Source organism: Ranitomeya imitator, chromosome 5 (genome assembly GCF_032444005.1).
Source record: "Ranitomeya imitator isolate aRanImi1 chromosome 5, aRanImi1.pri, whole genome shotgun sequence".
Classification (NCBI taxonomy): Eukaryota; Metazoa; Chordata; class Amphibia; order Anura; family Dendrobatidae; genus Ranitomeya; species Ranitomeya imitator.
In genome coordinates this window covers 407,596,937-407,623,683 of record NC_091286.1, presented here as the reverse complement: position 1 = coordinate 407,623,683, position 26,747 = coordinate 407,596,937, and the positions used below count along the sequence as shown (strand labels likewise).

At 43.0% G+C, this 26,747-nt stretch overlaps 1 protein-coding gene across 3 annotated transcripts in view; it reads right to left on the bottom strand.

Annotated features, from left to right (window-relative positions):
* ARMC9 (armadillo repeat containing 9) overlaps positions 1-26,747 on the bottom strand; it is a 290,214-nt gene that overhangs the window by 73,376 nt on the left and 190,091 nt on the right. For all 3 annotated transcript variants that reach the window (XM_069727004.1, XM_069727005.1, XM_069727006.1), the window contains one exon: positions 3,988-4,022. In XM_069727004.1, coding sequence (XP_069583105.1) covers positions 3,988-4,022 — 35 coding nt within the window. The remainder of the gene's footprint in view (positions 1-3,987; positions 4,023-26,747) is intronic.

Below are 26,747 nucleotides of genomic sequence, written 5' to 3'. Positions count from 1 at the left end.
CGAAGTATCAGTACATACTCACTGACCTCTACTAATATTGGTGGCTTACATGCTGTACATTCTGCATGTAACATTTCACTATTTCACTACTAAAATGAATGTACTTTTATCTTTATATGTATATCCAAATATGAATCATACAAAGTAGCAAGGCTTATTATAACATCCAGGTTACCATAATCAAGACTATAAACCCAACCACACACCGATCAGACATAAAATATAAATCATTCACAGGTAGAGTGAATAACATACATTATCTTGTGACAATGGCATCTGTCAAAGAGAGGGAAATATATTAAGCAGCAGTACAATAGTCAGCTCTTGAAGCTAATGTGTTATTAGCTTGTTAATGGCCAAGAATAAGTACGTAAGCGATTCTGACTCAGTCGTCTTGCAATCAAACTTTGGTCTTCGTCAAAGAACCTCAAAAACAACTTATAGGGTGTACATAGTATGCAATTGTTAGAACCTACAAAAAGTGAACTAAACTTGCACAACCAACAAACCTGTAAAAGGATCATCGCCCCTCCATTCTCTTCTATGGGAGTTACAGAAACAGAGAAGAGCAATTGCAATCATAATAACATAGTTATAAAGGTTGATGGAAGACTTTAGGTCCATCTAGTTCAACCCATAGCCTAACCTAACATGCCCTAACATGTTGATTCAGAGGAAGGCAAAAAAAACCATGTGGCAAATAGTAAGCTCCACTTTGGAGAAAAAAATTCCTTCCCGACTCCACATACAGCAATCAGACTAGTTCCCTGGATCAACGCCCTATCAAGGAATCTAGTGTATATACCCTGCAACATTATACTTTTCCAGAAATGTATCCAGTCCCCTCTTAAATCTAAGTAATGAATCACTCATTACAACATCATACGGCAGAGAGTTCCATAGTCTCACTGCTCTTACAGTAAAGAATCCGCGTCTGTTATTATGCCTAAACCTTTCCTCCAGATGTAGAGGATGCCCCCTTGTCCCTGTCTCAGGTCTATGATTAAAAAGATCATCAGAAAGGTTTTTGTACTGTCCCCTCATATATTTATACATTAAAATAAGATCACCCCTTAGTCTTCGTTTTTCCAAACTAAATAGCCCCAAGTGTAATAACCTATCTTGGTATTGCAGACCCCCCAGTCCTCTAATAACCTTGGTCGCTCTTCTCTGCACCCGCTCTAGTTCAGCTATGTCTTTCTTATACACCGGAGACCAAAACTGTGCACAGTATTCTAAGTGTGGTCGAACTAGTGACTTGTATAGAGGTAAAATTATATTCTCCTCATGTGCATCTATGCCTCTTTTAATGCATCCAATTATTTTATTTGCCTTAAGGTACCGTCACATTTAGCGACGCTGCAGCGATCTAGACAACGATGCCGATCGCTGCAGCGTTGCTGTGTGGTCGCTGGAGAGCTGTCACACAGACAGCTCTCCAACAACCAACTATGCGAAGTCCCCTGGTAACCAGGGTAAACATCGGGTTACTAAGCGCAGGGCCGCGCTTAGTAACCTGATGTTTACCCTGGTTACCAGTGTAAATGTAAAAAAAACAAACACTACATACTTACATTCCGGTGTCTGTCCCCTGGCGCTCTGCTTCCTGCACTGACTGTGAGCGCTGGCTGGCCGTAAAGCAGAGCGGTGCTGTGCTTTACGGCCAGCCGGCGCTGACAGTGCAGGAAGCAGAGCGCCGGGGGACAGACACCGGAATGTAAGTATGGAGTGTTTTTTTTTTTTTTTACATTTACACTGGGAACCAGGGTAAACATCGGGTTACTAAGCGCAGCCCTGCGCTTAGTAACCCGATGTTTACCCTGGTTACCAGTGAAGACATCGCTGAATCGGCGTCACACACGCCGATTCAGCAATGTCTGCGGGTGATCCAGCGACGAAATAAAGTTCTGGCCTTTCTGCTCCGACCAACGATGTCACAGCAGGATCCAGATCGCTGCTGCGTGTCAAACACAACGATATCGCTATCCAGGACGCTGCAACGTCACGGATCGCTAGCGATATTGTTGTTAAATTGTTCAGTGTGAAGGTACCTTTAGTAGCAGCTGCCTGACACTGGCCACTGAATAGGAGTTTGTCATCCACCCATACACCCAGGTCTTTTTCATTGACGGTTTTGCCCAGAGTTTTAGAATTAAGCACATAGTTATTCATCTTATTACTTCTACCCAAGTGCATGACCTTACATTTATCCCCATTAAAGCTCATTTGCCATTTATCAGCCCAAGCTTTTAGCTTACATAAATCATCCTGTAATATAAAATTGTCCTCCTCTGTATTGATTACCCTGCAGAGTTTAGTGTCATCTGCAAATATTGAAATTCTGCTCTGAATGCCCCCTACAAGGTCATTAATAAATATGTTAAAAAGAAGAGGGCCCAATACTGACCCTTGTGGTACCCCACTGCTAACCGCGACCCAGTCCGGATGTTTCTTGTAGCCTGACCCTCCGTGGCTCATGTTTAGAAGCTCTTATTCCCATCTCAACCATGAAAGGCTAGGATGAGAATAATTTTATAAAACCCTGCCCCTGTATGAATGAAAAAATAGTAGTGAAATATTTATATATGGTAACTAAAAGGGGCTGGCAACTTTAATCTCTATATACAGTATAACTGCCAGTTGGGACTTCTGGACGCTGTCTCCGAATCCCATAAGGCACCACGGCAGTGTCACTTGCGCCTGTGCAAGTGACATACACCTCTCCGCTATTCCCATGCAGGTGCAGTAACAGCCGCGTCGTTACTACGCATGCACGGGAATAGCGGTGATGTGTATGTCACTTGCGCCTGTGGAAAAATACAAACATGCAGAGGAGTGATATAGAACAAATATGTTGGAAAGCGCAGACGGGTGAGACATGTCCGCTGCTCCTGTCAGCACCACTAAGCATACACAGATATTAATTTCACCGCACTCCCAATGTGATAGCATCGGGCCTATTTCTAATATATATATATATATATATATATATATATATATATATATACATACATACACCAACATGTAGCCGGCGCGCTATGTCCCGGAAGTACTTTGCTGTGTTTCGGGATATAGTGCGCTGGCGCATGCGCAGTAATGCTTTTCGGCTTTGCCCGCAGTTGGGCACAGCATAATGCGCGTGTGCGAGGCAACATTGCATTGTGCACACTCGAACTATGGAGGACACCTACTCAAATTCACAAAAATATTGCGGTCAGCGGGGAAGTATGGGGTGAAGAAAATAAGATGAAACACCGCCCATCGGACAGGACACAAGGCATTTACATAGCCCGCCAATTTGAGGTGACAGATTCCCTTTAAACATCTAAACATCTAGTTGGGGTAAAGATGTTTTTATGTAAAGAGGGTTTTTAGACAGGTCCTTTTAATTCTATGGTCAGATGAAAAGGTAACTAATGCCTTTTCACTCTATCCTCAGTTTTAACTATGTTGAATAGAGCATTAGAAATGCTCGCATTTTCTGAAATTTTAATATTTTTCTATTTACTTTTTAGCATAGTACAAAAATAATTTTTCCTGTAGTTATCTAAAAATGTCTGACAGGTCGTAATCCAGACTGTCCAGGTGATTATTGGAGAGTCAACTTTGACCTTTGATGTAATATTTTATCGGTGCAATAATAGTCACCTATGTAAGGACAACCCTCCACACGTTCGGCAGACTTTTGAGAGAATGGCCAGAGAATTGCATAAGACTGTCGAAAATGTTCCCACCCACAGCTGTCATGCACTAATAATATTTTTGCAAATTAATACAATGTTTGCTCTCTGACATTTCTTTGTAGGATCAGATGCTGGAATGTGCTACAGATATAGATATGTGCTAATGTAAGGGTGTGGATAGGTTTGTGTATACTTAGCATGATAATAAAACTGTTAACTGCAGCCTGCGCATTTTCTTCCTGTTATGGCACACAGCTGATTTCTTAAAGGGAAATACCATGATCATTACAGCGTTTGAACGTACATGGGTGCAATTGATGCTCTCAACATGGAGGAAGCCTGGAAAAAAGAAAAGAGAACAGAGATCTAAATATAACTTTTCATAAAAGAACAACCTACAAACACAGAAGCAAAATCTAAGTGTGATTGATAAAAAGCAATGGATGGGATGGACGCAGCCAGGAAGAGCACACAGCGGCCAACCATAGAATCAATGGGTTCACCATGCAGTTCTCTTTGCCATTTATTAACATGCAGGTTTGAAATATAGAACAATTGGGTATTAGCGATTACACAGTAATACAAGAAAGAAATAGAACGTTTCTCAGAATTGTTGATAAATCCCATTTCTGATAATGCAGTTTTTTTTCAAGAAATGAATCCATTATAGTCATGAAATATGTATTCAAGTAATAAAAATGCAAGGAGGCACATAATCAATGCAGTAAGCCCTTGGCTAAAGCCCCACACCCACGAAAATGTGTGCCTAGCCCACCCACCATGGAGGGATTGGTACCTCCGGACTTCCCATCGGCAGATAATGTTGGGGGAAAGAAGGATGGAGCATCTTGAATTCCAACACCCAATTCTTGTCTGGCATCGACAGACTTCATCAGTCATTAGCCGATACAGCATTCTGCTGACATCTTATAAGGTTTGTACTAAGTTTAGCAGATATATCAGATCCACAAAATAGCGCACAACTTCCTGATCATTGTGAGTTCGAAAGGTGAGACTTCCTTCAATCCCAAAAATGAGGCTCTCCAAAAAGCCCCGTCTCAGTGCTGCAGAGTTCACACAGATGCACCTCTGCTCCATTCATTGGCTAAGGACTGGGAAATAGTCGAGCGCTCTACCTGGCTCAGCTAGTTTCAGCAGCAGTCCCATGGGAAATGGAGAGTGGAGGTGCACCTCTAATCAGATGATGATTACTCAAGATCAGATGATGGACCCAGACGGCGGACCCCTAAATATTTCCTTTATTGTGCAATTTATATCTTTATTTACACTAGATGTTGGAAAAATGTCACGCCTGCATAAGAGATCTCTATCAACTGTAACAGCGTGTCTTATCTCTGTAATATTTATTTACAGTGCACAATTTATGACTCACCAGTCACCTCTATCATAAAGAGCAGATAAATGACACCTACTGTATTTATACCTACATGGTCTAAATGCAGCCTAGAACCTAACTCCAAGCTTTTTGATAAGGTAAAATGTAGCTAAATTTCTCATCCAGCCTCTTTCAGATGTCTTATTTTTCTGGTAGGTTAGAAACAGTCTGATTTCCATCTGTGTTTGGTCAGAGTCATTTCTTACCATCAGTGTCAGTTCTTACCATCAGTATTTGGTCAGTGTCAGTTCTTACCATCAGTGTTTGGTCAGAGTCATTTCTTACCATCAGTGTCAGTTCTTACCATCAGTGTTTGGTCAGCATCAGTTGTTACCATCAGTGTTTGGTCAGTGTCAGTTCTTACCATCAGTGTTTCGTCAGAGTCATTTCTTACCATCAGTGTTTGGTCAGCGTCATTTCTTACCATCAGTATTTGGTCAGTGTCAGTTCTTACCATCAGTGCTTGGTCAGCATCAGTTCTTACCATCAGTGTTTGGTCAGAGTCATTTCTTACCATCAGTGTTTGGTCAGTGTCAGTTCTTACCATCAGTATTTGGTCAGTGTCAGTTCTTACCATCAGTGTTTGGTCAGCGTCATTTCTTACCATCAGTATTTGGTCAGTGTCAGTTCTTACCATCAGTGTTTGGTCAGCATCAGTTCTTACCATCAGTGTTTGGTCAGAGTCATTTCTTACCATCAGTGTTTGGTCAGTGTCAGTTCTTACCATCAGTGTTTCGTCAGAGTCATTTCTTACCATCAGTGTCAGTTCTTACCATCAGTGTTTGGTCAGCGTCATTTCTTACCATCAGTGTTTGGTCAGCGTCATTTCTTACCATCAGTATTTGGTCAGCGTCATTTCTTACCATCAGTATTTGGTCAGCGTCATTTCTTACCATCAGTGTTTGGTCAGCGTCATTTCTTACCATCAGTGTTTGATCAGCGTCATTTCTTACGATCAGTGTTTGGTCAGTGTCAGTTCTTACCATCAGTATTTGGTCAGTGTCATTTCTTACCATCAGTATTTGATCAGCCTCATTTATTACCATCAGTGTTTGGTCAGCGTCATTTCTTACCATCAGTATTGGGTCAGTGTCAGTTCTTACCATCAGTGCTTGGTCAGAGTCAGTTCTTACGATTAGTGTTTGGTCAGTGTCATTTCTTACCATCAGTGTCAGTTCTTACCATCAGTGTTTGGTTAGAGTCAGTTCTTACGATTAGTGTTTGGTCAGTGTCAGTTGTTACCATCAGTGTTTGGTCAGTGTCAGTTCTTACCATCAGTGTTTGATCAATGTCAGTTCTTACCATTAGTGTTTGGTCAGCGTCATTTCTTACCATTAGTGTTTGGTCAGTGTCAGTTCTTACCATCAGTGTTTGGTCAATGTCAGTTGTTACCATCAGTGTCAGTTCTTACCATTAGTGTTTGGTCAGCGTCATTTCTTACCATTAGTGTTTGGTCAGTGTCAGTTGTTACCATCAGTGTTTGGTCAGAGTCATTTCTTACCATCAGTGTTTGGTCAGTGTCAGTTCTTACCATCAGTGTTTCGTCAGAGTCATTTCTTACCATCAGTGTCAGTTCTTACCATCAGTGTTTGGTCAGCGTCATTTCTTACCATCAGTGTTTGGTCAGCGTCATTTCTTACCATCAGTATTTGGTCAGTGTCAGTTCTTACCATCAGTGTTTGGTCAACGTCATTTCTTACCATCAGTATTTGGTCAGTGTCAGTTCTTACCATCAGTGTTTGGTCAGCATCAGTTCTTACCATCAGTGTTTGGTCAGAGTCATTTCTTACCATCAGTGTTTGGTCAGTGTCAGTTCTTACCATCAGTGTTTCGTCAGAGTCATTTCTTACCATCAGTGTCAGTTCTTACCATCAGTGTTTGGTCAGCGTCATTTCTTACCATCAGTGTTTGGTCAGCGTCATTTCTTACCATCAGTATTTGGTCAGCGTCATTTCTTACCATCAGTATTTGGTCAGCGTCATTTCTTACCATCAGTGTTTGGTCAGCGTCATTTCTTACCATCAGTGTTTGATCAGCGTCATTTCTTACGATCAGTGTTTGGTCAGTGTCAGTTCTTACCATCAGTATTTGGTCAGCGTCATTTCTTACCATCAGTATTTGATCAGCCTCATTTATTACCATCAGTGTTTGGTCAGCGTCATTTCTTACCATCAGTATTGGGTCACTGTCAGTTCTTACCATCAGTGCTTGGTCAGTCAGTTCTTACGATTAGTGTTTGGTCAGTGTCATTTCTTACCATCAGTGTCAGTTCTTACCATCAGTGTTTGGTTAGAGTCAGTTCTTACGATTAGTGTTTGGTCAGTGTCAGTTGTTACCATCAGTGTTTGGTCAGAGTCAGTTTTTACCATCAGTGTTTGGTCAGTGTCAGTTCTTACCATCAGTGTTTGGTCAGTGTCAGTTCTTACCATCAGTGTTTGATCAGTGTCAGTTCTTACCATTAGTGTTTGGTCAGCGTCATTTCTTACCATTAGTGTTTGGTCAGTGTCAGTTCTTACCATCAGTGTTTGGTCAATGTCAGTTGTTACCATCAGTGTTTGGTCAGCGTCATTTCTTACCATCAGTGTTTGGTCAGTGTCAGTTCTTACCATCAGTGTTTGGTCAGCCTCATTTCTTACCATTAGTGTTTGGTCAGTGTCAGTTCTTACCATCAGTGTTTGGTCAGCGTCATTTCTTACCATCAGTGTTTGGTCAGTGTCAGTTCTTACCATCAGTGTTTGGTCAGCCTCATTTCTTACCATCATTGTTTGGTCAGTGTCAGTTCTTACCAACAGTGTTTGGTCAGTGTCATTTCTTAACATCAGTATTTGGTCAGTGTCAGTTCTTCCCATCAGTGTTTGGTCAGTGTCAGTTCTTACGATCAGTGTTTGGTCAGCGTCATTTCTTCTTCTTTCTTCAGCGAGTCAGCTCTTCGCATTGTACCAGGACTGGAAGCGAGTGGCTACAGGGAGGATATATGTTCATTTTCTCCCTGTAGCTGCTGTTGCAGTAAGGCAGGTAAACATAATTTTAATGCTATTTACTTGCATATTAACCCTACATCTACAGGCAAATAGCATTTCTGGACATGACAAAATCTATTACTTAAAGAGAAACTAATCAGAAAAATATGGGGAACCAAAGGCTTGTGCTGAAACACGTATCGGGGCCCATTTCTGCATGAGGAAACCAGAATGCACGTGGTCGCTATTATTAAATTTGTATATCAAATTAGGCTGATAAAGGTATATCCAATACCTCTTTTTAACATTTAAAAAGCGCGCACCAGGAAGCCTGACTCACCATGGAGCTGAGGCCGGAAGCGGGAGAGCGGTGTTGTGAATTCTGCTCTTGGGTTCCCTCCAGTGGTTGTAGGTGGGAATGCAGTTGTCTCTGAGTCGCAGTCCTGGCCAGGTGTATCTGCTGATTACAATTCTGACTGGGATATTTAGGTGTGTAGGATTCATTAGCCCTTGCCAGTTGTCAATGTTCCTTGTGAAGTGTTGGATCACTTTCTGGCTTCTCCTGCTAGCTGCCAAATTCAGCAAGATAAGTGTTTGGTTTTTTGTGTCTGTGGCACACTGCTGTGTGCTTGTTTTTGTTTGTATTCCTGCTCTGATTGTAGGATTCGCTGGAGTTGCAGATATACGCTCCTACATCTTTAGTTAGATGTAGGAAGTTTTTGTATATTCTGCTGTGGATATTTTTGAAGGGTTTTAATACTGACCGCACAGAACTCTGTCCTATCCTGTCCTATCTAGCTAGAGCGGCCTCCTGTGCTAAATCCTGTTTTTCTGCCTGTGTATGTTTTTTCCTCTCTGACTCACCGCCAATATTTGTGGGGGGCTGTCTATCCTTTGGGGATCTGCTCTGAGGCAAGATAGTATTCCTATTTCCATCTTTAGGGGTATTTAGTCCTCCGGCTGTGACGAGGTGTCTAGGATTGTTAGGTACACTCCACAGCTACTTCTAGTTGCGGTGTTAAGTTCAGAATTGCGGTCAGTATAGTGACCACCTTCTCCAGTGAAAGTTCTCATGCTGCTCCAAGGTCACCGGATCATAACAGAGCGGCACGGCGGATTCAGATCAGCCAGCCCAGCCTACATCTGTGCCCCCAGTGCCCACACAAACGCTAAGGCCCTCTGGACCCGCAGACGAGGGTTCCCATCAGAACAGTAAACCCAACTGAAGCGGGGAGAGGTACCACCCTTTTATTTCAGCAGGTTTCCCGTCCTGGCTGGAGAGATCCCTCTCTGAGGTGTGCTATCATGGATGAAGGAAAAAAGTTACATTTTATTTTTTTTTCCTTCCACATTGTTTTAGTTCTAGTGAAGCACCTGAAGGGTTAATAAACTTCTTGAATGTGGCTTTCAGCACCTTGAGGGGTGCAGTTTTTAGAATGGTGTCACTTTTGGGTATTTTCTGTCATATAGGCCCTTCATAGTAACTTCAAATGTGATGTGGTCCCTAAAAAAAATGGTTTTGTAAAGTTTGTTGGAAAAGATGAGAGATTGCTGGTCATCGTTTAACCCTTATAGCATCGTAACAAATATATATATATATATATTTCCAAAATTGTGCTGATGTAAAGTAGACATGTGGGAAATGTTATTTTTTAACTATTTTGTGTGATATGACTCTCTGATTTACAGCACAAAAATTAAAAGTTTGAAAATTGCAAAATGTTCTAAATTTTGTCCAAATTTCAATTTTTTTCAGAAATAAACATAAGTCACATCGAAGAAATTTTACCATTATCATGAAGTACAATATGTCACGTAAAAACACTCAGAATCAGTGGGATCCATTGAAGCGTTCCAGAGTTATTACCTCAAAGTGACAGAGGTCCTAATTGTAAAAATTGGCTTGGTCACTAAGGGGTTAAGCTGCAGATTAATTCCATATTTGCAGGTTAATAGCATTTTTATTCTGATCACAGGTTCCCTTTAATGTTAGAAAAATGGAATGTCAGCACAGATTGGCATCCGTCCACCAGTAATGGTCAGTGACAGGTACTGCCGGCACTAACTTCTGGACAGTGTCAGGTACACCATGACAAGTCACTATTCTGTCTGGAAGAGAGCAGGGTATGTGCACACAACGTCTTTTATAGTGAGTTTCAGATAAGGAAACAACAAAATATAATATGCATTTAAATGTAAAATATGATTTGCTGTTCATATGTTCAGGCTTTTGAACATCTTTTAAAGGGAACCTGTCGCCAGGTTTGGCCGATATAACCTACGCAGGGCAGAGACGTATGCCTGTGCAGGAGCGTGATGCCAGGGAGCCATGAGGCAAGCAGGAGGGCGGCGATCAGAAGAAGATGGGAGGCGCCGGACCCGAACCTGTGACACCCATCAGACCAGACCGCCCCCAGGTGAGTATAATAAAACTCGGGAGCTTATCTACACCATTATAGATTGCTGTAGATAAGCCCTGAAAGGCGGTGGCCGTATCTTATAGCGGCCAAACCTGCTGACAGGTTCCCTTTAACCACTTCAGGTGTCTAAAAATGCTGTTAAAAAAAAAAAAGTGACCTGCCCATTCTTGTGGCATTTTACACCCATAAGATGCTCTGTTCTTCAAAATACACGTCAACGGGAAAGCTCAAAAGATGCCTGGAAGACGCTTGAATGTCTTTTGGAGTATTTACCATTATTTTTACTTAAAAAACGTTAGTGGGTTCTTCGTCATTCAATAGGTTGGAAAACTGATAATAAAATTACAGCAAAAATGAAGTCACAAAAAAATGGTAAAACAACGTAAAAAAACGTTGACGGACAAAGATCTTGTAAAAACACTCAAACGTAAAAAAAAACAACAACACAAAAGACGCATCAGGAAAAAAAGATGGAAAAGTTTCTAGTTGAGTCTCTTGCTGGAAAAACTTGGCAGGTTTGCATGAGTTTAAAAGAGGTATGCACATGCCCACAGTTAGCTTTTTTATGGGGGCACAGTGTCAATTATACAGCCTGTGGATTGAGCAGATTGTGCTTTGCATTAGGGGAACTGGTGGCGTTCCCTGCCGCTGCTTACTTGGGGATGTGGCCTGTACAATATTTGCAGGAGGTGAGTTGCAATCAGTGACGTTCGTTAGAGAATTGCCTTACCGCCTATTCTTTGTATAATAATAGTACCTGAGCTCTTCTCATCTGGGAACTTGGCTGTGCTAATAATTTACATTCCTGGGATATCAATGCTTTTGTTCCCAAGATGAGAATAGTTAACCCTGTAATATCTTAGTTTTGTAAAATGCCATACCTTAATTTATATTATCAGTGTGATTTATTTTGGTAATTACAATAATGGCTAGAAACCCCGCAGAAACACATGGCACGGGAATTTTTCTCTCCAAATACATTCTCCACCTTTGTACTATCCCCTTTATCCTCATCACAAGACCATCCTCTGTTTTAGCTTCCAGACAAACAAATGTTCTCAGCCTGAATTCCCAGAATCAGTGACGCAAATGTTTCAAACAGAAGTGTTCATAGCAGATTTGTGGGGGTCTGACACCTGCTCCCACCGATTAGCTATTTAGAGTTCCTGCTGGATGTATACACTGCCCGAAGCCGGACCAGCACCGCTCTGTATGCAGTGCAGTGGTCTCGGGGTAGTGTACCCTGGCGTTCCTTCATTTCAGTAGACACAAGAAAGGTGCAGGTCACTCAACCTTCAGCTGATGAAAAAAAAAAGGCGGGGGGCGATTGTCTTGATAGAGCAGACCACTTCATCCCTGGATTCTTCAATATTAAATGGAATCTTTTAGCAGGTTTTTGCTATCTCATCTGAGAGCACAATAATATAGGCAATGAGACCCTGATTCCAGCGATGTATCACTTAGTTTACTGGGTGCAGCGGTTGTGACTCAGAGTTATTAGATGCAGCATGTAGCAGAGCTAAGGAAGCTAACCCCACCCACAAAACAGATAACCCCGCCTACACCAGACTCTCTATGTACAGTGTCTATTGATAGAGAGCTGATTATTAGAGGAGGGGGTGTGTAGGACCACTTGGCAGGAGGCAGCTAGTCAGGGCAATTATAATGTCCTAGTTATAAAACCTTCTTTGTAAGTAAGCAACAGCAGACAGCCAAATGAATTACATCACTGAATTCAGTGTTTCAACCCCTACCTCGTGCTGCCCTCAGATTACATAGCACAAACCTGCTGACAAATTCCCTTAAATCAGACACTTGGAGAAACCTCTGATTGATTTCAATAGGAGCTGAGCTGCGGAATCTGCCAGCAGCCACCATACAGTGAACTAACCTGTGTTTTTCTGGCATCTGGTCACCTGAACGGTGGAGGTGCCAGGTGTCTGATATCAACTAATTGCCTAATTCCTGGACAACCTCTTTATTGGAATGTTTTTGCATGTCCCTACATACTGCACATATTTTCAAGTAACAATAATAACGATTCGTGCGTTATTTTGGTAACAAAGAAAAAATACATGCAAAACAGTAAGCTGTATTTACAGGCATCTTTATTCTTGGGTGCACTTACATTTTATGGTTATTATCATTCTGTGTACATAGAAAAATATGAGGAAGAATTTACATGTATACTGCTTGCTATACTGCTGGAGTAACCTGCGTCTGCTGCACCAAGGTGGTTTTACAGAGGGAGTGTTATTCTGAATTGGTTTGGCATGCATAAGGAAAGGATTGTTCTAATTAAAAAAAACTTTGTAAAAGATTTTGTCCATTAAAAATAGAATTTGTACGCCTTTATCCGTGTAATGTAACTATGCCAGCCTTTCTCTAAGGCCTCATTCGCATGTAGTGTTTGTGTGCCAAAGCCAGGAGGGGAACTTTAAGAGAAAACTATCATTCAAAGATTTACGCCTGTTCTGTGTTTTCGAGGATCTCCTGGTTGTGGCATACAAATACTGATGAAATACTGATGTGTCAATGTGGCCTTATACGAACTATCATTAGTGCTCGAAATGTTGTCTGACTTTAGTGATTGGCCCGTCTTGTTAGCCATATCAGAGGTCATGAGCTTACGTTCTCAATAGTGAAAATGTGGCAAAATGATCCAGCTTCTAGTAGCTATAATCCATAGTTTATTGGTACAACTGAAACATAAGGATACGGTGCGCAATAAAGAAAACAAAACGTGTTTCAAAAATCACATTGTTTTCAGTCTAAGAGCGCTCTGAAGTCTGAATTGTGGACTGTACTTTTATGTTTTATGGATTATAGCTACTGAAATGTATACGTCTGAAGCTGGATTGTTTTGCAACACTTTCCCTATCCGTGCTTCAATTCACGCCTTGAATAGATGAGCTGTTATTTCCATATAACTTTCTCAATTTCATGGTCATTGAAAGCCTACAAGTTGTGATAAAAGCTGCCAGTGCTGATTGTCGCTACTTTAAGGAGCTTCCCGCTGATTCATAGGCAACAGAATCGTTTCTTGCGTGCATACTTATCCTTGGACTAAAGGTACCTTCACACTGAGCAACTTTAGAACGATAACGATAGCGATCCGTGACATTGCAGCATCCTGGATAGCGATATCGTTGTGTTTGACACGCAGCAGCGATCAAGATCCTGCTGTGACATCGCTGGTCGGAGCAGAAAGTCTGGAACTTTATTTCGTCGCTGGATCACCCGCTGTCATCGCTGGATCGGCGTGTGTGACGCCGATCCAGCAATGTGTTCACTTGTAACCAGGGTAAGCATCGGGTTACTAAGCGCAGGGCCGCGCTTAGTAACCTGATATTTACCCTGGTTACCATTATAAATGTAAAAAAAAATAAACACTACATACTTACATTCCGGTGTCTGTCACGTCCCCCGGCGTCAGCTTCCCTGCACTGTGTCAGCGCCGGCCTGCCGTAAAGCAGAGCACAGCGGTGACGTCACCGCTCTGCTTTACGGCCGGCGCTTACACAGTGCAGGGAAGCTGACGCCGGGGGACGCGACAGACACCGGAATGTAAGTATGTAGTGTTTTTTATTTTTACATTTACAAAGGTAACCAGGGTAAACATCGGGTTACTAAGCTCGGCCCTGCACTTAGTAACCCGATGTTTACCCTGGTTACCCGGGGACTTCGGCATCGTTGGTCGCTGGAGAGCTGTCTGTGTGACAGCTCTCCAGCGACCACACAACGACTAAACAGCGACGCTGCAGCGATCGGCATCGTTGTCTATATCGCTGCAGCGTCGCTTAATGTGACGGTACCTTAAGAAGCAATTAAGAAATTAAGATTTTCTGTTTCCAAACGATACATTCTTGAGAACATGCTTGTTTATACGGTTTGGAAAAAGAGCTTCTTTTACGATTATTTTAAAGTGATTTGCACATTCCTGGAAACGGACCTCAGAATAGGGCCAGTCACTGTGCCCACGGGTGATAAAGGCTTCAGATCTACAGCCTCCTCTGCATATCAATTCAAAGGAGAATGAACTGTCCATGTAAAGGTATTGCAATGGTCTTTGAAGGATCTACAAGCATATAAAGTCATGGCCGAAAATGTTAGCACCCTTGAAATTGTTCCATTAAAAAAAGTATTTCAGACAGAAAATTATTGCAATTACACATTTTGTTATACACGTCTATTTCCTTTGTGTATGTTAGAACAAAAAAAAAGGCAAATTAGACAATTTCACACAAAACCCCAAAAAATAGGCAAGACGAAATTGTTGGCACCTTTCTAAAATTGTGGGTACACAACTTTAGGTACCTTCACACATAACGATATCGTTAACGATATTGTTGCTTTTTGTGATGTAGCAACGATATCGTTAAGGAAATCGTTATGTGTGACAGCGACCAACGATCAGGCCCCTGCTGGGAGATCGTTGGTCGCTGAACAAAGTCCAGAAATTTATTTCGTCGCTGGATCTCCCGTGGACATTGCTGGATCGGCGTGTGTGACACCGATCCAGCGATGTCTTCACTGGTAACCAAGGTAAACATCGGGTAACTAAGCGCAGGGCCGCGCTTAGTAACCCGATGTTTACCCTGGTTACCAGCGTAAAAGTAAAAAAAACAAACACTACATACTTACCTTCCACTGTCTGTCCCCGGCGCTGTGCTCTGCACTCCTCCTGTACTGGCTGTGAGCGTCGGTCAGCCGGAAAGCAGAGCGGTGACGTCACCGCTCTGCTTTCCGGCCGCTGTGCTCACAGTCAGTGCAGGAGGAGTGCAGAGAAGCTGAGCGCCGGGGACAGACAGCGGTAGGTAAGTATGAAGCGTTTGTTTTTTTTTACTTTTAGGACGGTAACCAGGGTAAACATCGGGTTACTAAGCACGGCCCTGCGCTTAGTAACCCGATGTTTACCCTGGTTACCCGGGGACCTCGGGATCGTTAGTCGCTGGAGAGCTGTCTGTGTGACAGCTCTCCAGCGACCAAACAGCGACGCTGCAGCGATCCGGATCGTTGTCGGTATCGCTGCAGCGTCGCTTAATGTGAAGGGGCCTTTAGTTTCAAGCATGTGATGCTTGTTCAAACTCACCTGTGGCAAGTAACAGGTGTGGGCAATACGGAAATCACACCTAAAACCAGATAAAAAGGGGAGAAGTTGACTCAATGTTTGCGTTGTGTCTGTGTGTGCCATACTAAGAATGGAGAACAGAAAAGGGAGAAGAGAACTGTCTGAGAATCAAAATTGTTGAACAGTATCAACAATCTGAAGGTTACAAGTCTATCTGCAGAGATGTTTTTCTTGCTTTTTTCACAATGCGCAACATAATCTAGAAGTTTACAACACATCGCACTGTAGCTAATCTCCTTGGACGTGGACGGCAGGGAAAAAGTGATGAAAGGTTGCAACACAGGGTAGTCCAAATAGTGGAAAAGGAGACTCAATAGAGTTCCAAAGAAATGATATCTGTCCTGCAGGCCCAGAGTGCATCAGTGTCAGCGTGAACTATCTGTCAACATTTGAAGTACAGTATATACTCGTGTATAAGCCGAGATTTTCAGCACTTTTTTAGTGCTGAAAATGTCCCCCTCAGTTTATACATGAGTCATGGTCCAGAAAGCCGATAGTGAAGGGGGAGCCGGCGGCTGTAGTACAGTGACAGCTGCAGCAGCCAGCTTCCAGAAGACATCAATACTCACCCTCCATCGCTGCATCTCCGCCCCTGCATCTCTGTCCCGGCGCCTGCTCCTGTACTCAGCAGTCACATGGTACCACTCATTAAGGTAATGAATATGGACGCGACTCCACTCCCATAGGCGTAGAGCACATATTCATCACCTTAATGAGTGGTACCACATGACCGCTCAGCACAGGAAGAAGCTGTCGCGCCGGGGCAATGGAGATGTAGGGACATTCAGCGATGGCGCGAGGAGGGTGAGTATGACAGGGGAGGACAGGGGAGCCCAGCCATGCATACAAGATAGGACAGGGGAGCCATGCATACAAGGATGGGAGGGGAGAAGCGGAGCCATGTCTACAAGATGGGAAGGGGGAGCCATGCATACAAGATTGGAAGGGGGGAGCCATGCATAAGAGGGGACCAGGGGAGCCATGCATACAACAGGGGGAGCCACACAGAGCAGGACAGGATGGGGGAACCATACATACTGGGATAGGAATGAGGGAACAATACATACCTGGCTTAGGCTGTGTGCACACGTTCTGGATTTTTTGCGTTTTTTCGCTACAAAACCGCAAAAAAAGTGCTCACATTAAGCATCCTATTAAATGAATGCAATCCGCATTTTGTATGCACATGCTGCGTTTTTTTCCTGAGCGGCAACGCATTCCGGAAAAAAACGCAGCATGTTCATTAATTTGCGGAATCGCGGGGATTCCGCACACATAGGAATGCATTGATCCGCTTACTTCCCGCATGGGGCTATGCCCACCATGCGGGAGGTAAGCGGATCATGTGCGGATGGTACCCAGGGTGGAGGAGAGGAGACTCTCCTCCAGGCCCTGGGAACCATATAATTCTTAAAAAAAAAAAAAGAATTTAAATAAAAAATAGTGATATACTCACCATCTGATGGCCCTGAAGTCCTCCCGTCTCTCAGCGGTGCACGCGGCGCCTTCAGTTCCCAGTGATACTGTGTGCGAAGGACCTGCAATGATGTCGCAGTCACGTGACCGTAACGTCATCGCAGGTCCTTCGCACACAGCATCCATGAGAATGGAAGCCGCCGAGTGCACCGCTGAGGAGATCGGGGGACGTCGGAAGGTGAGAATAACCATTTTTTTTAATTTTTTTTTATTTTTAACATTAGATTTTTTTTTACTATTGATGCTGCATAGGCAGCATCAATAGTAAAAAGTTGGTCACACTTGTGAAACACTATTTTTGACAAGTGTGACCAACCTGTCAATCAGTTTTCCAAGCAATTCTACAGATCGCTTGGAAAACGCTAGCATTCTGCAAGCCAATTACGCTTGCAAACGCTAGTGTTTAGCGGGAATATGCATGCTAATTCCGCATGCGATATACCCGCGGCATGAGTTGCGGAAATTTCCGCGGCAATTCTGCAACTTGTGCACTTAGCCTAATACTCGAGTCAATAAGCTTACCTAGTTTTCCGTGGCAAAATTACAGGTGTATCTCACAAAATTAGAATATCATTAAAAAGTTAATTTATTTCAGTTTTTCAACACTATAAGTGAAACTCATGTATTGTATAGAGTCATTACAAACAGAGTGATGTATTTCAAATGTTTATTTCTGTTAATGATTATGGCTCACAGCAAATGAAAACCCAAAAATCATTATCTCAGTAAATTAGAATACTTTATAACATCTGCTTGAAAAAATGATTTTAAAATCCAAAATGTTGGCCTACTGAAATGTATGTGTAGTGAATGCACTCAATACTTGGTTGGGGCTCCTTTGGCATCAATGCGGCGTGGCATGGAGGCGATCAGCCTGTGACACTGCTGAGGTGTTATGGAAGCCCAGGTTGCTTTGATAGCAGTCTTCAGATTGTTTGCATTGTTGGGTCTGGCGTCTCTCATCTTCCTCTTGATAATACCCCATAGATTCTCTATGGGGTTAAGGTTAGGCGTGTTTTCTGGCCATTCAAGAACAGTGATACTGTTGTTTTTAAACCAGGTATTTATACTTTTGGCAGTGTTGGCAGGTGCCAAGTCCTGCTGGAGAATTACATTTCCATCTACAAAAAGCTTGTCGGCAGAGGGAAGCATGAAGTGCTCTAAAATATCCAGGGAGATGGTTGCACTGACTTTGGTCTTGATAAAACACAGTGGACCTATACCAGCAGATGACATGGCTCCCCAAACCATCACTAATTGTGGAAACTTCAAACTCTATATAATATATGACTCTATATAATATATGAGTTTCACATTTTGTATTGAAGATCTGAAATAAGTTAACCTTTTGTTGATATTCTAATTTTGTGAGATGCACCTGTAGGTGCCTTGGCTTATACTTGAGTCAGCTTATACTCGAGTATAAAAGGTAAATGAAAGCTATTGCAGGAGACCCAGGAGGACCCCACTGCTGACACAGAGGAATAAAAGAGCTAAACTGCAATTTAAAAAAACATGTGTAAGCCAAAATCCGTCTGGGAAAGCGTCTTGTGGACAGATGAGACCAGAATAGAGTTTTTTGGTAAAGCACATTATTCTACTTTTTATCGAAAACAGAATGAGGCCTACATAGTACCTACAGTCAAAAATGATGGAGATTAAAAGATGTTTTGGGGTTGTTTTCCTGCCACTAGCACTGGGTACCTATGCTGTGTTCAAGGAATCATGAAATCTGAAGATTACCAAAGGATTTTGGGTCGCAATGAGTCCGGATCTAAATCCCATTGAACACCTGTAAAGAAAACTTATAATTGGTGTTGGGGGAAGGCGCCCTTCAAATATGAGAAATGTGAAGAAGTTTTCAAAAGAAGTGTGGTCCAAAATTTCAGTTCAGAGGTGTAAGAAACTTGTGAATGGTTATAGGAATAGATTGATTGCAGTTATTTATTCCAAAAGGTGTGCAACCAAATATAAAGTTGAGGGAGCCAACATTTTTGGGGGTTTTGTTTGAAATTATGGTATGTCCCATTTGCCTTTATTTCTCTGTATTTTGTGTTGTTCCAATACACACAAAGGAAATAAACATGTGTATAACAAAGCATGTGTACTTACAATAATTTTCTGGGCAAAATACGGTATTTCATTTTCTGGAAGGGTGCCAACACTTTCGTGCCCATATACCCATCATACATATCCTCCATCCATTAGTCCCATGCCCATATATCCATCATACATAACCTCCATCCCATAGTCCTGTGCCCATATACCCACCATACACATCCTCCATCCTATAGTCCCGTGCCCATATACCCATCATACACATCCTCCATCCCATAGTCCCATAACAATATACTCATCACACATCCTCCTTCCCATAGTCCCATACCTATATACCCATCATACATGCCCTCCATCCCATAGTTCCGTGCCCATATAATCATCACACATCCTCCATCCCATAGTCCTGTGCCCATATACCCACCATACACATCCTCCATCCTATAGTCCCGTGCCCATATACCCATCATACACATCCTCCATCCCATAGTCCCATAACAATATACCCATCACACATCCTCCTTCCCATAGTCCCATACCTATATACCCATCATACATACTCTCCATCCCATAGTCCCGCGCCCATATACCCATCATACATATCGTCCATCTCATAGTCCCTTGCTCATATACCCATCACAAACCCTATATCCCATAGTTCTGTGCCCATATACCCATTATAACATCATCTTCGCAATGGCAACCATTCTGATATCATCATCGCCATGGCAACTTATTATGACATCGTTACCATGGCAACCATTATGACATAACCATCACCATTGCAACCTATTATGACATTGTCACCATGGCAACCATTATGACATCATCTTTGCCATGGCAACCATTATGACATCATCGTCGATACTTTAAAATATATATATATATATAAATAAAATGTGTATACTGTATATATTGTAGGGTTTTACTCACCCAGCTACTGTTGAGGTAGGCAGAAGAAGCGGTTTCATAAAAAATGTCCAGTCAGGTTTATTTACTCCATAAACCTACTTAAAGGGAACCTGTCACCCCCAAAAAATCGAAGATGAGCTAAGTCCACCGGCATCAGGGGCTTATCTACAGCATTCTGTAATGCTGTAGATAAGCCCCGGATGTATCCTGAAAGATGAGAAAAAGAGGTTAGATTATACTCACCTGGGGGGGTGGTCCAATCCGATGGGTGTCGCGGTCCGGTCCGGGGCCTCCCATCTTCATAGTATGATAGTCCTCTTCTTGTCTTCAGACTGCGGCACAGGCGCAGGCGTACATTGTCTGCAAAGTACTGCAGTGCGCAGGTGCCGGGCTTCTCTGACCTTTCCCAGCGCCTGCGCACTGCAGTACTTTGCTCTGCCCTCAACAGGGCAGACAAAGTACGCCTGCGCCGGAGCCGCAGCGTGAAGACAAGAAGAGGACGTCATTGTAAGAAGATGGGAGGCCCCGGACCGGACCGCGACGCCCATCAGACCAGACCGCAGCGGGACCGCCCCTGGGTGAGTATAATGTAACCTCTTTTTCTCATCTTTCAGGATATATTGGGGCTTATCTACAGCATTACAGAATGCTGTAGATAAGCCCCTGATGCCGGTGGGCTTAGCTCATCTTCGATTTTGGGGGTGACAGGTTCCCTTTAAGTATAATCAACACTAAATATTGTTTTCACTTTGTGCTGGAGAAAGCTAACAGAAAATAACCAGTCCATATAGTACTGCGGTTCTGCCCGCTCAGGTCAGTGTCTTTAGCAAACACACTGGAGACCTCCAGTCACAGACAGTGAATGAGACACTTGGTCAGCTGGGGTGAGAATATGTGAGCAGTCATTCCACCCATCTCTTTTGATTGTTAGTAAAACGTGGCCTTGAAATGCCCTAATAACTCTCTCAGCAATATATGCTTGCTGCAGCATGCTTTCCAAGCTCACATCACCGAAGCTACCAACCTCGATAATACATATCTCTCCTCAAAGATCTGTCCGGCGGCCAACTTACAATATATAGTTTGGGGTCTGAAATCATGCTGATAGACTCCCTTCAGTAAATTTGGGGCAAGCATAGCTGTTAGAGTCACTCATAGAGGAGACAATGATCGATTGACAGAATGCAAATGGAAGCACTGAGATAGTCAGTTATGGTACACAACAGGAGCCAGGGCTGGACTGGCCATCTTGCAGTTCTGGCAAATGCCAGAAAGGCCTGTCTGGTCGTGGGCTGCCTTGTCTGCTATGTTGTTAACAGAATCCGTGTTCTCAAGATACCCATGCTGTTAAGAGTTGTGATGAAGCACAAAGTTGCTGACTCCGTCACTTACCCAAGCAGGCCACATGTATCATTAGAAATATTGGTGTTGTAGAAAATCCTCCTTTCTTCCATCCAGGGTAATATTAGTAATACATGCCATCTGGTTCATAGGGACAGGGACAACATGGGCCTGTGAATGCCAGGACTGAATTTCAGCCCCAGTCGTACCTGACAGGAGCACAGTACAGCTTCACAGTAAAGACAAAAAGTCCAACACATGAAGGAACGTCTTCCAATGCAGAATCTAAATTTTGTTCAGACACACTTAAAACGTGTACAGCTAAGAACCCATACAGCTGAGGCTATAGCTTGAAGGTTACACCAATATGAGACGCAGAGCTAAGCGGTTGCTTAGAGGCACAGAGCTTGGTGGTTGCAGATTATCAGGTAAATTCTGTATTTGCAGAACACCAACTCAATCCAACTACTCTGCACTTCTTTACCACTATCACACCAAACTTTACATAGTCTCTCTCACAGGCGTCTATTGGTTCACACAATGCACTCAATCACATTTTAGTCTCAATTCATGGTAGGCACCTGGTATGGACTGCAACACATTAAAAGATTTCTGCAGGACTTGTTGGTATACCACCCAGTGTCTCAAACTATGCCTCTTCAATTTTTCCCCACTCGGCAAACAAACTCTCAATTAAAGTCTCTTTTCACAGGTAGTCTCAGGGTAGGCAGGCCTACACTGTAAAACAGATCATTTTAGAGTGTCTTCAACCACAGTTGATCTTTTGACCACTCCTTCACTGTATCTTTTGCCGGCTCCTCTGCCTCTCCTCATCCCCTTACTATCAGAGTTCTGCAGGACTCAGTCCTAGGCCCCATCCTCTTCGCTCTATACACTGAACCTGTTGGACAAACAATCAGCAGATTTGGGTTCCAGTATCATCTCTATGCTGACGACACCCAATTATACACTTCTTCCCCTGACATCACCCCTACCCTAATTCAAAATACCAAGGATTGTCTGTCTGCTGTCTCTAACATCATGTCCTCCCTCTATCTGAAACTAAATCTCTCCAAATCTGGACTTCTTGTGTTTCTCCCCTCTACTAACCTCACTCTACCTAACATCGAAATTACCCTGGAGGGTTCAACCATAACTCCCAAGCAGCATGCCCGCTGTCTTGGGGTCATATTCGACACCGAACTTTCCTTTACTCCCTATATCCGATCACTCACTCGCTCCTGTCACCTGCATCTTAAAAACATCTCCAGAATCCGACCTTTTTTCTCACCTTTGAAACTGCTAAGACTCTTACTGTCACTCTTATTCATTCTCGTCTGGACTACTGCAACTCTCTTCTGATCGGTCTCCCTCTTACCAAACTTTCTCCTCTCCAATCCATCTTGGATGTGGCAGCCAGGGTCATATTTCTGTCCAGCCGCTTCACCGATGCCTCCATCTTGTGCCAATCATTACACTGGCTACCCATTCGCTACAGGGTCCAGTATAAACTAATCTCTCTCACCCACAAAGCTCTCCACAATTCTGCACCGCTTTATATCTCCTCTCTCATCTCTGTCTATCGCCCTACACGTGCCCTCCGTTCTACAAATGACCTATGACTAACATCCCCCGTAATTCGAACCTCGCACCTCCGTCTCCAAGACTTCTCTCGTGCTGCGCCAGCTCTCTGGAATGCACTTCCCCAGACGATCAGACTTATACCTAGCCCCGACCTATTCAAGCGCGCTTTGAAAACCCATCTCTTCAAACAAGCCTATCACATCAACTACTCAGTAAACTAACTGTCCTGTTCCCTCCTTCCAAATATGATTCTGAATCTGCACCCTACTAGTGATCTGTCTCCACACCCTCCATGCACATGATAACTGCACTTGATACTTGACTATTGCACTTAAACACACGGGCTGATGACCGGATCATGCAGCTTTATATGAATATCCCTATTTATTATAATTGCCAGACTTGAAATAACAAGCACTTTTCCCCTATTGTGTCCCCCCATTTCCTTGTAGATTGTAAGCTTGCGAGCAGGGACCTCACCCCTAATGTCACTGTTTAAATTGTCTGAACTTGTATTGAATTTATTGTCTGTACATGTCCCCGCTTAATTCTAAAGTGCTGTGGAATATGTTGGCGATATATAAATAAAAATTATTATTATTATTTATTATCTTTTGGTCAGGATATTTTTCCAGTTGGTTAAGCTCGCCCATAGATCATTAGCATGGAGCATTTCACAATCAGTCGCTATTTGAAAGCTGCCTTCACTTTCCAACTATCTCATGGCTACATCAATTACCCAGATGTCATGGACACTCATTGTCCTTAACTGACTGGTTTGCCCTTTAGCTGACTGCAATCAATTGCCCAATTCAGCTAACTACGTTTTTCAGTTAGCACCATGAGTTGAGGCAGATTTTTTTTTATACTCCACACAGGGCCGGCTCCAGGTTTTTGAGGGCCCCGGGCGAAGGAGTCTCAGTGGGCCCCCCCCCTTTAACACATACCACGATTCATGATAGCATATAACACAGCCATGTAGTATATAACACAGCCCACGTAGTATATAACACAGCCCATGTAGAATATAACAGCCCATATAGTAAATAGCACAGCCCACATAGTATATAACACAGACATGTAGTATACAGCAGACATGTATATAGCACAGCCCACATAGCATATAACAGCCCATATAGTATATAGCACAGCCCACGTAGTATATAACACAGCCATGTAGTATATAGCAGAGACATGTAGTATAAAGCACAGCCAATGTAGCATATAAAAGCCCATATAGTATATAGCACAGCCCACGTAGTATATAGCACAGCCATGTAGTATATAGCACAGACATGTAGTATACAGCACAGCCCCCCTCCCCCAAGAATGGCCCCATAGTCCAGTACTCACTGCTATAATTACAAAAAAAACCACTCCTCACCTCTCAACGTGCCTGCGCTGCTCCTGCTCCGATCTCGGCTGCTGCCGCTGCACTGCCTGACACACAGCGAGTGCGCGATGACGGCAGTGTCAGAGGCAGAGTGGGGAATGATGGGAGAGGGAGCGTCAGGTGATGCTCTCTCCTCCAACATTTGCTTTGAACTTTACCGGCAGACGTCGGTATAGTTCAATGCGGTGATGGTGGAGTTGGCGCTGGTGACAGGCGGGCCCTCCTGCCTCACAGAGGCCCCATAGCAGCTGCATAATGTGCCGCTAGCTGAGGGCCCCTGGGGGGAGTGGGGGGCCCTAGGCAGCTGCCTGCCCCTGATGTCGGCCCTGAATGGGCCCCCCTGTCTCACCAGGGCCCCGGCACTTGCCCGGGTACGCCGGGTGCTGACGCCGGCCCTGACTCCACACCTCGTCTCTTTCCAAAAAGGATACAAAACAGATATTTGAGAGAAGACAATAAAGTCAATACTATCATTCTTCATTTTGTACCTATTTTGTAACACGTACAATTTTATAATAGATTCACATGGAAAATAGAAAGAAGAAACTGTATTAAAAATGCAGGTGTGAACGGAGCTTATGTTAGATAACATAATTCGAAAAGACAATCCTACTGCTTGTGTTGTACTGTACATTTATTGTCCTTTTATCTTGTATAGAATTGCAAGGTGTGTCTTGTATGAAGAAATATGAAAATAACCTATTACTCACAGTATTACGAAATGTCCCATACATGACCCTGGGTATATTGTCTGAGCAGTACAAAACTTGTGCCACAAATAGTGTTTAGCAAGCCTGTTTTCATTCACTCTTTTTTATCTTTCAGAACGGACAAAAAAAAAAAAGAGAACAGAGCTTATACTTTGTCTTTAAAGTCTTAGGAAAGGGGATCATGAGGCCTGATGCTCATATCCTTTTTGCTTATGGAATGTACTGCCCCAAGGGCATCAGCCAGGGCACAGATCTGCTGAAGGGAGCAGGATCCCATCTGTGGAGCAGGCGTACAGCATTCAGATAGACTTAATGAAAGTTTAGGATTGAGAATCAGTTTAAATGGGAAATTATTTTAAAACGGTGGGTGCCAAACAGATTGCCCCTTAAATTGCATAACTTTGTTCTTACAAAACACACGGCTGACCTTTTCATCTCACTCATCAAAACGTCTCAGAGGAATAAAAAAAAAATCTTCCTGCTCAAAAATAAACCAGAGTACAACAGTTAAGTAGTTAGGTGGAAAATATAGTTATCCAAATACAGTACACAGTATGCAATGTTTCCTATATGATGTATGCAGTAGTAGCAGTGACTCCTATGTGATGCATGCAGCAGTAGCAGTGTCTCCTGTGATTTATGCAGCAGTAGCAGTGTCTCTTATGCGATGTATACAGCAGTAGCGGTGTCTCTTATGTGATGTATACAGCAGTAGCGGTGTCTCTTATGTGATGTATACAGCAGTAGCAGTGTCTCCTATGTGATATATGCAGCAGTAGCAATGTTTCATATATGATGTATGTAACAGTGTCTCCTATGTGATGCATGCAGCAGTAGCAGTGTCTCCTATGTGATGTATGCAGCAGTAGAAGGGTCTCCTACGTTATGTATGCAGCAGTAGAAGGGTCTCCTACGTGATGTATGCAGAAGTAGCAGTGTCTCTTTTGTGATGTATGCAGCAGTTCAAGTGCCTCCTATGTAATATATACAACAGTCTTGGGGTATTCTATGTAATGTATACACAGCAGTATCACCGCATCCTATGTTACATATATAGCAGTCTCGGTGTCTCAGATGTGATGAATACAGCAATGACAGTGTATGCTATGTGATATACAGTGGGGTAAAAAAGTATTTAGTCAGTCAGCAATAGTGCAAGTTCCACCACTTAAAAAGATGAGAGGCGTCTGTAATTTACATCATAGGTAGACCTCAACTATGGGAGACAAACTGAGAAAAAAAAATCCAGAAAATCACATTGTCTGTTTTTTTAACATTTTATTTGCATATTATGGTGGAAAATAAGTATTTGGTCAGAAACAAAATTTCATCTCAATACTTTGTAATATATCCTTTGTTGGCAATGACAGAGGTCAAACGTTTTCTGTAAGTCTTCACAAGGTTGCCACACACTGTTGTTGGTATGTTGGCCCATTCCTCCATGCAGATCTCCTCTAGAGCAGTGATGTTTTTGGCTTTTCGCTTGGCAACACGGACTTTCAACTCCCTCCAAAGGTTTTCTATAGGGTTGAGATCTGGAGACTGGCTAGGCCACTCCAAGACCTTGAAATGCTTCTTACGAAGCCACTCCTTCGTTGCCCTGGCGGTGTGCTTTGGATCATTGTCATGTTGAAAGACCCAGCCACGTTTCATCTTCAATGCCCTTGCTGATGGAAGGAGGTT